Consider the following 12,561-nt stretch of genomic DNA (forward strand, 5'->3'; position numbering starts at 1 on the left):
TCATTTGAGATCTGAGATTGATAGACAAGGGTATAAAGGGATATGGAGCCAAGGCAGGTAGATGGAGTTAGGATACAGATCAGCCATGATCTCACTGAGTGTCAGAACAGGCTCGAAGGGCTGAATAGCCTCCTCCTCCTGCTCATTATAAAATGTACACTGGGATTCTAATACTTGTGTCTCCCTCTTGCATATTAAATGTCTTTCAGCAAGATGGACCAGTGCCATGTGTGACATCCCCAACCCCTGAGCTGTGCAGCTTTAATAGAGGGTGTTCACTGTCACAATGCATGCTGGGATAGCCTGGCTTCCATTGCTCTCTTTCATTGGTGTGATTTCCCCTCCAGTGAGGGAGAATTGAATGGAAGCTGCAGGTGATTGAGAGGAATTTGGTCTTTTGTGACAGGTCAGTTGCAGTCCTGCTTCTTTCCTCATGAATTCCACCATTTCTCCAAGCTGGACATGGTATCTGGAGGCAGGGGAGTTGATTCAAGCTAGCAAGTGGTAACTTTGGGAAACTCCCACAAGCAGCAATGTGATAATGACCAGATAATCTGTGCTTTTCCTTTGTGAGGCTGATATTGGCCAGGAGACCAGGGATAAGCGCCCTGCCCTTTGGCGGAATAGTGCCATGGGATATTTTACATCTGCCCGAGCAGCCGGGGCCTCAGTTTAACGTCTCATCAGAAAGACCCCACCTCAGCTTTGACTTTTGTGCTTAAGCCTTGGAATGGGACTTAAACCCAGAACTTTGTGATTCAGAAGTAAGAGAGCTCCCGACTGTGCCACAGCTGACACCATGGGGACCCAGCTGAGTAAATGGCCTGCCTTAGCCAGAACAATCTTAAGATCTGATTCAATGCCATTTGGTAGAGCTCTGATTAGATCCCATCTACATTCATTTCTGGGCATCATACCTCAGGAAGGACATATTGTCCTTGGAGAGAGTGCAGTGCAGATTCACTAGAATGATCCCAGGGCTAAAAGGGTTACATGTTGAAGACAGGTTACACAGACTAGGCTTGTATTCCCTTGCGATGAGCAGATTTAAGCTGATCTAATTGAGGTGTTTGAGATGGTTAAAGGATTTGATAGGGTAGATACACAGAGAGAGACGATTTCCACTGGTGGGAGGAGCCCAGAACAAGGAGACATAAGCTTAAAATTCAAGCCAGGCCGTACAGAGGTGATTTCAGAAAGCACTTCTTTACACAAAGGGGAGTGAAAAACTGGAACTCTCTCCCCCACACCATCGCAATCCCCCTCCCCTCCACCCCCCTCCCTCCCCCGCACAACAAAACGCTATTGAGTCTGGGGGGTCCATTGAAAATTGATAGCTTTTTGTTGGGTCAGGGTATTAAGGGTTATGAAACCAAGGCGGGCCAATGGAGTTAAGATACAGATGCCCCATGATTTAAATTAACTGGTGGAACAGGCTTGAAGGACTGAATGGCCTCCTCCTGGCCCTGGATGTTCCTCTGCCATCTTTAAAAAGAAATCAATCTATTGTTTTGCTCCTTGTGTTTTACCTGCAGCTCATGGAGACCAGAGAGGGACTAACATCCACGGAGCACTGGAAAAGGTGCGTGAAATGATGGTCTTCTCCAAAACCCAGTTTAAAAATTCCTGGGACAAGATAAGATTCGTCACCATATTATTTACTGATGGTGAGTGCACTTTGGTACTGGGCAGTTTCTGGGGATTGGTTGGGGACAGGAGGAATGAGGAGGCGGGAGGCGGTTAATCTTACAGTAGCATAATTGGACAAGCCGAGTCATCACCGTGACTTCGATGAGTGGCTCCATCTCCTGATCCCCTCAAAGCCTCTTGACCGTCTACTAGTAGTGTGATGGAAGACTCCACGCTGAGCTGTATGGATGCAGTCGTAACAGGCTCAAGGCAGCCAGCAGGTGGCGCTGTTCACTGGCTTGGCTATGCCCCATGTCGCTGGATTCAATATCTCCCCTCCTCCACCTCCTCCCCCTCATCCACCTCCTCCCCCTCCTCCGCCACTACACTCGGTGTCCACTGTGCCTGCAGTGTGTACTATCTACAGGATGCACTGGAGAAACTGACAGGTTAGTTCGACAGCATCCCCATCATCCTGGGACCTCCAATACCCAGAGGACAAGAGCTTCGAGAGGTCACATCTGAGTTCCCAGTCAAAGTGGCACCCCATCCTGACTTGGACATGCATCATCAGTCCTTCACTGGCTTCCCCCTCTCTCAACATACATACACTTTGCTTCGTAACAGATGGCCCACCATCAGCTTCTCGAGGGTAACTAGAGATGGGCAAGAAATAACAGCTCTGACACTTTCCCAAGACATTCAATCAGAAGAGAATTGGCTGTGAAGCAATCCATTGTTGAATAGCTGGCCAGTCCTCAATGGCAGGGTTATTTGGGGAGTGGAGGGGGTGAAGGCAGTAGTTGAGACCTAGTTTCCCATCCATGGTCATGGACATGGTATGAAGCCACCTAAGGTATCCTTGTGGGAATCTGGGCAGCACTCCTGCCTACTGAAGGGTATAATCCCAATGCCTTCTCACTCCCTCTCACGTACCAGGGCTTCAGTTGGGCCTGGGGAGGTGAGTTTGAAAATAGAGCCTGGTCACAATGGGAGGTTCAGCGCATGATGTTGCTGTTTGCAATCGACTCCTATTCTTAAAAGGGCAGACTGCTGTTCCATGGATGAAACTGTTTAAAAATAGCCTTTGTGCGTTGCTGCAGTACATCTTGTAGATGGTGCACGCTCTTGATAAGGTCCCGCATGGGAGATTGGTTAAGAAGGTAAGAGCCCATGGGATCCAGGGCAATTTGGCAAATTGGATCCAAAATTGGCTGAGTGGCAGGAGGCAGAGGGTGATGGTCGAGGGTTGTTTTTGCGATTGGAAGCCTGTGACCAGTGGTGTACCACAGGGATCGGTGCTGGGACCCTTACTGTTTGTAGTGTACATTAATGATTTGGATGTGAATATAGGAGGTATGATCAGTAAGTTCACAAATGACATGAAAATTGGTGATGTCGTAAATAGTGAGGAGGAAAGCCTTAGATTACTGGATGATATAGATGGGCTGGTAAAATGGGCGGAGCAGTGGCAAATGGAATTTAATCCTGAGAAGTGTGAGGTGATGCATTTTGGGAGGACTAACAAGGCAAGGGAATATACAATGGATGGTAGGACACTAGGAAGTACAGAGGTTCAGAGGGACCTTGGTGTACTTGTCCATAGATCACTGAAGACAGCAGCACAGGTAGATAAGATGGTTAGGTCGGCATATGGGATACGTGCCTTTATCAGCCGAGGCACAGAATATAAGAGCAGGGAGGTTATGATGGAGCTGTATAAAACACCACTTAGGCCACAGCTGGAGTACTGTGTACAGTTCTGGGCACCACACTATAGGAAGGATGTGATTGCACTGGAGAGGGTGCAGAGAAGATTCACCAGGATGTTGCCTGGGCTGGAGCATTTCAGCTATGAAGAGAGACTGAAAAGGCTAGGGTTGTTTTCCTCAGAGCAGAGAAGGCTGAGGGGGAACATGACTGAGGCATACAAAATTATGAGGGGCATTGATAGGTTAGATAGGAAGAAACTTTTTCTTTCAGCGGAGGGGTCAATAACCAGGGGGTATAGATTTAAGGTAAGGGGCAGAAGGTTTAGAGGGGATTTGAGGAAAAAATATTTCACCAAGAGGGTGGTTGGAATCTGGAACGCACTGCCTGGAGAGGTGGCAGAGGCAGGAACCCTCACAACATTAAGAAGTATTTAGATGAGCACTTGAAATGCCGTAGCATACAAGGAAAATGGGATTAGAATAGTTGGGTGCTTGATGGCTGGCATGGACACGATAGGCCGAAGGGCCTGTTTCTGTGCTGTATAACTCAATGACACTGCTGCCACTGTGCTTCGGTGGTGGGGGGAGTGAATTTTGAGGGCTGTGGATGTGGCGGGCTGCTTTGTCCTGGATGGTGTCGAGCTTCTTGAGTGATGTTGGAACTGCACCCATCCAGGCAGGTGGAGAGTCTTCCATCACACTCCTGACTTGTGCCTTGTAGATGGTGGACAGGCTTTGGGGAGTCAGGAGGTGAGTTACTCGCCACAAAATTCCCAGCCTCTGACCTCAATGGTAGCCCCTAGGATGTTGATAGTGGGGGATTCAGCGATGGTAATGCCATTGAATGTCAAGGGGAGATGGTTAGATTCTCTCTTGTTGGAGATGGTCATTCCCTGGCACTTGTGCAGCACGAATGTTACTTGTCACTTATCAACCCAAGCCTGGATATTGTCCAGGTCTTGCTGCATTTCTACACGGACCGCTTCAGTATCTGAGGAGTCGTGAATGGTGCTGAACATTGTGTAATCATCAGCGAACATCCCCACTTCTGACCTTATGATTGAAGGAAGGTCATTGATGAAGCAGCTGAAGATGGTTGGGCCCAGGACACTACCCTGAAGAACTCCTGCAGTGATGTCATGGAGCTCAGATGATTGACCTGCAACAACCACAACCATCTTCCTTTGCGCTAGGTATGACTCCAACCAGTGGAGAGTTTTCCCCCTGATTCCCATTGACTACAGTTTTGCTAGGGCTCCTTGATGCCATACTCAGTCAAATGCTGTCTTGATGTCAAGGGCAGTCACTCTCACCTCACCTCTTGAGTTCAGCTCTTTTGTCCATGTTTGAACCAAGGCTGTAATGAGGTCAGGAGCTGAGTGGCCCTGGCGGAACCTAAACTGAGCGTCACTGAGCAGGTTATTGATAAGCAAGTGCCGTTTGATAGCACTGTCAACGACCCCTTCCATCACTTTATTGATGATTGAGAGTAGACTGATGGAGCGGTAATTGGGTGGGTTGGATTTGTCCTGCTTTTTGTGTACAGGACATGCCTGGGCAATTTTCCACATTGCCGGGTAGATGCCAGTGGTAAGGTGGATGCCTTTGGGACATGCTTGATTCGGTGCTACTCAATGGTGAGATCTTTATTTCTGAAACATTCTCTTGTATTTCAGGGAAAGCAAACATGGGAGGCAACCCCAAAGCAGCGGCCGATCAAATAAAGAACTTTGTCATGGCACAAAATAAGACGGAAGATTACCTCGGTGAGCATTCTCTGTACCGGTAGGAGTTCCTCCGGGGACCATTACATGTATCTGTGCATCACTGCACTCAAAGCATCCTCATCTCTGGTGTGTATGTGTCAGCAATCCGGAAAGGAAAGCAGACCTAGTTGTCATCACTCAGAAGCCACTAGTCCATTGAGACTTGCCAACAAAAAATTCTGGCTCTGTGGCAGTAGGTGCAGGAATTTGCAGGAATCTGGGGTCTTCTGAATGGCCCCTCATTCAGGAGAAGTGTCTTTACACAGCGAGGGGTGAGAATGTGGAACTCGCTACCACAGGGAGTGGTTTAAGGGAATAGTGGAGATGCAGTTCGGGGAAAGCTGGATAAGCACATGAGGGAGGAATGGAAGGAAAGGAATCAAAGGATATGTTGACAGGCTGAGATGAAGTAGGGTGGGAGGAGGCTTGTATGGAGCATGGACCAGTTTTTTTAAATTCTTTCATGGAAACGTAGGAATTAGGAGCAGGAGTAGGCCACTCGGCCCTTCGAGCCTGCTCCACCATTCAATAAGATCATGGCTGCTCTGATTGTAACCTCAACTCCACATTCCCGCCTACCCACGATAACCTTCCACCCTCTTGCTTATCAAGAATCTATCTACCTCTGCCTTAAAAATATTCAGGCGCTGCTTCCATCCCTTTTGAGGAGGAGAATTCCAAAGACTCACGACCCACTGAGAGAAAAAATTTCTCCTCATCTCTGTCTTAAATGGGTGACCCCTTATTTTTAAACAGTGACCCCTAGTTGTAGATTCTCCCACAAGGGGAAACATGCTTTCCACATCCACCCTGTCAAGATTCCTCGGGATCTCATATGTATCAATAAAGTCGCCTCTTTGATGATGCACCCTTTCCATCAAGGCAGTAGATCAAAATTAATGTGATGCCGCACTTTGAGACAGGTTGTGCTGGGTGGCTTTGGGGCAGGCTCATTTTAATTAAATTGGTGCTCCCCCATCCCCCCTGCTCCTCCAATTCAGCTTATTCATGAGGCTTCCCTCAATAGCTCGAGGCTTCAAGAAGGGACAAAGCGGGAAGCTCCCGGCTCTGTTCCGAACCCAGCTGCTGAGACGGCAGAGACACAAGAATCGGCTGGGCAAGTCCTGGTGTTGGTTATGCTTTAATTGTATCCCCTTTCCTGGGGCAATATTTGGCTGCTGTTGACAGTCGCGTGTGGGGAGTCGCAGGCACAGACTGGACTCCATTACCCTCTGGTACAAGACAGCTGAGAATGACCTCTGTTGACAAGTTCCAGAGCACTACTTGTCCATTGTTTTCTTTCCCTTCTGGCTCTCTAAGACATGATGGGATATTTGTTATTCTGTTAAACGTGCAAGAGAAATGCAAGTTGCTATTCTGATTCAGGAGTCTGTATGCATGTTGTCCATCTTCCGTTCACATGAGCCAATATTCACGATGTAATGCTCATTCCCATTCAGATATGTACTCTTTTGGGGTATCAGAAGATGTGGATAAGACAGAACTGAATGCACTGTCTTCTGAAAAAAATGGCGAAAAACATTGCTTTATTGTCCGAAACATCCAAGATCTGGTCCAAGCTTTCAATGATATATTAGGTATGGATTTCATTTTCTTTAATAATGTTCCCATAATTAATGCTCATGAAATTCTTTAATACTGACTGCGCTTACTTTCATCCTAATTCAGGAATAGCAAGTTGTTTCACAGGAGATAGGGTCAATGTAGCTACATTTTAAAACAATCTTTATATTCCACAATTCAACCAGCAGTGACACCACTACTGATAAAGACATGGTACCAGAAAGGCTGGCTGCACTTATAGTTGATAAGTCACCAGGACAAGATGGGATACCTTCGAGAATATTGAGGGAAGTAAGGGTGGAAATTGTGAAGGAACTGGCCATAATCTTCCAATCCTCCTTAGATACAGGGGTGGTGCCAGAGGACTGGAGAATTGCAAATGTTACACCCTTGTTCAAAAAAAGGTGTAAAGACAAGCCCATCAACTACAAGCCAGTCAGCTTAACCTCAATGGTGAGAAAGCTTTTGGAACTGATAATCTGGGACAGAATTAACAATCAATTGGGCAAATGTGAATTAATTAAGGAATGTCAGCACAGATTTATTAAGGGCAAATCATGTTTAATCATGTTTAATAAGAAAAAGTGGGAGATGAGAGAGGAGATGTTTGAGTACTAGATACTGTTGGGTACAGTGATGATTGAGTACTAGTTAATGTTGGAAACAGTGATGGTTTAGTAATAGTTACTGTTGAGCACAGGGCTGGTTGAGTACTAGTTACTGTTAGGCACAGGCATGTTTGAGTGCTTGCTACTGTTGGGTACATGGATGGCTGAGTACTAGTTAATGTTGGGTATAGGGATGGTTGAGTACTAGCTAATGTTGGGTAGAGGGATGGTTGAGTACTAGTTACTGTTGGAGTAGAGGGATGATTGAGTACTAGTTACTGTTGGAGTAGAGGGATGGTTGAGTACTAGTCACTGTTGGGTAGTGGGATGGTTGAGTACTAGTTACTGTTGGGGTAGAGGGATGGTTCGCGTACTAGTTACTGTTGGGTGGAGGGCTGGTTGAGTACTAGTCACTGTTGGGTAGAGGGATGATTGAGTACTAGTTAATGTTGGGCACAGGAATGGTTGAGTACTCATTACTGTTGGGTAGAGGGATTATTAAGCACAAGTTAATGTTGAGAACAGGGATGGTTGAATACTAGTTACTGTTGGGTGCAGAGATGGTTGAGTACTAGTTACTGTAGGCTAGTGAAATGTTTGAGTACTATTTACTGTTGAGAACAAGGATGTTTGAATACTAGCTACTGTTGGGTAGTGAGATGGTTGAGTACTACTTACGGCTGGGTAGTGGGATAGAACATAGAACATAGAACACAGCACAGTACAGGCCCTTCGGCCCACGATATTGTGCCGAACCTTTAACCTACAGGATGCAGAGCTGAGCTGAGAAGTGGCAGATGGAGTTCAACCTGGAAAAATGTGAAGTGATTCATTTTGGAAGGTCGAATTTGAATGCAGAATACAGGCTTAAAGACAGGATTCTTGGTAGTGTGGAGGAACAGAGGGATCTTGGGGTCCATGTCCATAGATCGCTCAAAGTTGCCACCCAAGATGATAGGGTTGTTAAGAAGGCGTATGGTGTGTTGGCTTTCATTAACAGGGGGATTGAGTTTAAGAGCCACGAGGTTATGCTGCAGCTCTATAAGGCCCTGGTTCGACCACACTTGGAATATTGTGTTCAGTTCTGGTCGCCTCATTATAGGAAGGATGTGGAAGCTTTAGAGAGGGTGCAGAGGAGATTTACCAGGATGCTGCCTGGACTGGAGGGCATGTCCTACGAAGAAAGATTGAGGGAGCTAGGGCTTTTCTCATTGGAGCGAAGAAGGATGAGAGGTGACTTGATAGAGGGGTACAAGATGATGAGCGGCATAGATAGAGTGGATAGCCAGAGACTTTTTCCCAGGGTGGAAAGGGCTATCACCAGGGGGCATAATTTTAATGTGATTGGAGGAAGGTTTCGGGGAGATGTCAGAGGTAGGTTCTTTACACAGAGAGTGGAATGCGCTGCCAGCGGTGGTAGTAGAAGCAGATACATTAGGGGCGTTTAAGCGACTCTTGGATAGGTACATGGATGATAGTAGAATGAAGGGTAGGTAGTTAGTTTGATCTTCGAGTAGGTTAAAGGTTCGGCAGAACATCGTGGGCCGAAGGGCCTGTACTGTGCTGTACTGTTCTATGTTCTATGTTCTATGTAGCAGTGGATGGGTGTTTTTCTGAATGGAGGGATGTGACTAGTGGTGATCTGCAGGGAACAGTGCTGGGACCTTTGCTGTTTGTAGTATATATAAATGATTTGGAGGAAAATGTAGAAAATGATTAGTAAGTTTGCGGACAACACAAAGGTTGGTGGAGTTGCGGATAATGATAAGGATTGTCAGAGGATACAGCAGGATATAGATCGGTTGGAGACTTGGGCGGAGAAATGGCAGATGGAGTTTAATCCAGACAAATGTGAGGTAATGCATTTTGGAAGGTCTAATGCAGGTGGGAAGTATACAGTAAATGGCAGAACCCTTAGGAGTATTGACAGGCAGAGAGATCTGGGCGTACAGGTCCACAGGTCACTGAAAGTGGCAACGCAGGTGGATAAGGTAGTCAAGAAGGCATCCGGCATGCTTGCCTTCATCGGTCGGGGCATAGAGTATAAAAATTGGCAAGTCATGTTGCAGCTGTACACAACCCTAGTTAGGCCACACTTAGAATATTGCATGCAATTCTGGTCGCCACACTACCAGAAGGACGTGGAGGCTTTGGAGAGGGTACAGAAGAGGTTTACCAGGATGTTGCCTGGGCTGGACGGCATTAGCTATGAGGAGAGGTTGGATAAACTCGGATTGTTTTCACTGGAACGACGGAGGTGGAGGGGCGACATGATAGAGATTTACAAAGTTATGAGTGGCATGGACAGAGTGGATAGTCAGAAGCTTTTTCCCAGGGTGGAAGAGTCAGTTACTTGGGGACATAGGTTTAAGGTGCGAGGGGCAAAGTTTAGAGGGGATGTGTGAGGCAAGTTTTTTACACAGAGGGTGGAACTTGCTGCCAGGGGAGGTGGTGGAAGCAGATACGATAGCGGCGTTTAAGATACATCTTGACAAATACATGAATAGGAAGGGAATAGAGGGATATGGGCCCTGGAAGTGCAGAAGGTGTTAGTTTCGGCAGGCATCAAGATCAGCGCAGGCTTGGAGGGCCGAATGGCCTGTTCCTGTGCTGTACTATTCTTTGTTCTTTGTTCTAGTTAATGCTGAGAACAGGGATGGTTAATACTGGTTATTGTTGGGTAGAAGGATGGTTGAGGACTTGTTACTGTAGGGTATAAGACATTTGAGTACCAGTTACTGCAGGGTACAGGAATAGTTGAGTACTAGTTACTGTTGGGTAGAAGGATGGTTGAGTACTAGTTTTGTTGGGTATAGTGATGGTTGACTAGTTACTGTTTTATAGAGGGATGTTTGAGTACTAGTTACAGCTGGGTAAAGGGATGGTTGAGTACTGGTTGCTGTTGGGTATAGTAGTGGTTGAGTACTAGTTACTGTTGGGTAGAGGGATGTTTGAGTACTAGTTACTGTTGGGTAGTGATATGGTTGTGTACTAGTTACATTGGGTAGAGGGATGGTTGGATATTAGTTACTGTTGGGTATAGTGATGGTTGACTACTAGTTACTGTAGGTTACAGGAATGGTTGAGTACTAGTTACTGTTCGGTAGAGGGATGGTTGAGTACTCATTAATGTTGGGAACAGGGATGGTTGAGTACTAGGTACTGTTGGATAGAGGGATGGGTGAGTACTCATTACTGTTGGGTATAGTGATGGTTGAGTACTAGTTACTGTTGAGTAGAATGATGGTTGACTACTATATACTGCGGTTTTACTTCATATTGTGGTGGTTCAGTTTGTGACTTCTGTAAAGCATCATAACAAAATCTGCCACAACTCTGCATTTTTCCAGATATGACAACAATTGGTGATCTGTGTGGTGTTGCTGATGAAAATCCTGAAGTCAGCGGGAGAAAGAAATACCCCTGGCATGCTGTCATGCGTTTCCCGGTAGGTTCCACACTCACTCACAGGGAGAAACCAGGACGTTACCAGAATCTTGATAGGATCCACACTCGATCACAGAGAAAAAACTGGGACATTATCAGGACCTCAATAGAGTCCGCACTCAATCACAGTATTACAACTGAGGCAGGAGGAGTTGTCTGTTTATTCTAGTTCCACTTCTCCACGGATCACAACATATATTTAAATTTTTTCCACTTACCGATACGAAAAAGCATAGACTCTATTTTTATCCCAGAATAAAACACACCAACCAGGTTTCTTTAATAAACAACAAAATTATTCATTTATTGTAAAACAAGTCTTAACCAGTAATGAAGTAAAACATAAACGCACAGATTGAAATATTAAAGTTCCCTTTTTACCTTAGCCCCTCACACTCACACATACACATGCACCAGTTAACCAGGAAAATAAAGGGATTTTTGTTTTTAGAGCTCTATTACGGACAAAAAACACTTGGGCTGAATACTTGCTCATTCTTGAAGAAACAGCAAATGAGATATGTTGTGCTCCAAAACTGGCGTGCAGTCTGACCTCCGAGTACACATAGACAGGTCACTAGGATCTTTTAGAACAGTTCTTTTCGGGTGGCGTTGAGAATTAATTTAGCAGGCTTTTTTTCAAAGACAGGAGATGAGATGAGTTAACACAGTGAACTTCTCAGGGTCTTTTAGAGAGGCGCTAGGAAGCTGAGCAGGGTCGTGGTCTTCTCTCCTTCCTTGGGAATTCTCTTCTCTCCTTGGAATTTCTCTCATTTTTGTACAGTTCAAGCGCAACTCAAAACAATTCCACAGCGAAACCAACAACAGAGGTCAACCTTTTGACCTCCATCAATCTTAACCTGTCACTTCTTCGTAAATAACTTCACTAGGTGTCCTACGTTCTCTGTTTTTTGTGAGGCTGGAAGTCAGGTGGTTTCCCAGAAAGGCGTGTTGTTCTTGCTTGAAGACCCCAGAAGGGCTGTTTCCTCACAAGACCTCTCAATGCCCCTTTGAAAACAACATTTCCAGGGACGGTTTTTCCAAGTCAAATGGATTTTACATGACCCCGTTTGAAAACCCCAAAGATTAACTTTTCTTCAATCTTTCAAAAATAAATCCTCAAAAAATATATTTAACAAATAATATAGGGCACTTTTGTAACAACACAGAGAACCCAGGACATTATCAAAACCTCGACGGGATCCACGCCCGATCACAGGAAGAACCCAGGACATTGTCAGAACCTCGACAGGATCCACACTCGATCACAGAGAGAACCCAGGACATTGTCAGAACCTCGACAGGATCCACACTCGATCACAGGAAGAACCCAGGACATTGTCAGAACCTCGACGGGATCCACGCTCGATCACAGGGAGAACCCAGGACATTGTCACAACCTCGACAGGATCCATGCTCGATCACAGGGAGAACCCAGGACATTGTCAGAACCTCGACGGGATCCATGCTCGATCACAGGGAGAACCCAGGACATTGTCAGAACCTCGACAGGATCCACACTCGATCACAGAGAGAACCCAGGACATTGTCAGAACCTCGACAGGATCCACACTCGATCACAGGAAAAACCCAGGACATTGTCAGAACCTCGACGGGATCCACGCTCGATCACAGGAAGAACCCAGGACATTGTCACAACCTCGACAGGATCCATGCTCGATCACAGGGAGAACCCAGGACATTGTCAGAACCTCGACGGGATCCATGCTCGATCACAGGGAGAACCCAGGACATTGTCACAACCTCGACAGGATCCATGCTCGATCACAGGGAGAACCCAGGACATTGTCAGAA

General features: G+C 46.2%; 1 protein-coding gene across 1 annotated transcript in view; it reads left to right on the plus strand.

Annotated features, from left to right (window-relative positions):
- LOC137346074 (complement factor B-like) overlaps positions 1-12,561 on the plus strand; it is a 92,856-nt gene that overhangs the window by 18,686 nt on the left and 61,609 nt on the right. The window contains exons 8-11 of the mRNA XM_068009367.1: positions 1,536-1,667; positions 5,018-5,107; positions 6,568-6,705; positions 10,650-10,747. Coding sequence (XP_067865468.1) covers positions 1,536-1,667; positions 5,018-5,107; positions 6,568-6,705; positions 10,650-10,747 — 458 coding nt within the window. The remainder of the gene's footprint in view (positions 1-1,535; positions 1,668-5,017; positions 5,108-6,567; positions 6,706-10,649; positions 10,748-12,561) is intronic.

This window comes from Heterodontus francisci, chromosome 29 (genome assembly GCF_036365525.1).
Source record: "Heterodontus francisci isolate sHetFra1 chromosome 29, sHetFra1.hap1, whole genome shotgun sequence".
NCBI lineage: Eukaryota > Metazoa > Chordata > Chondrichthyes > Heterodontiformes > Heterodontidae > Heterodontus > Heterodontus francisci.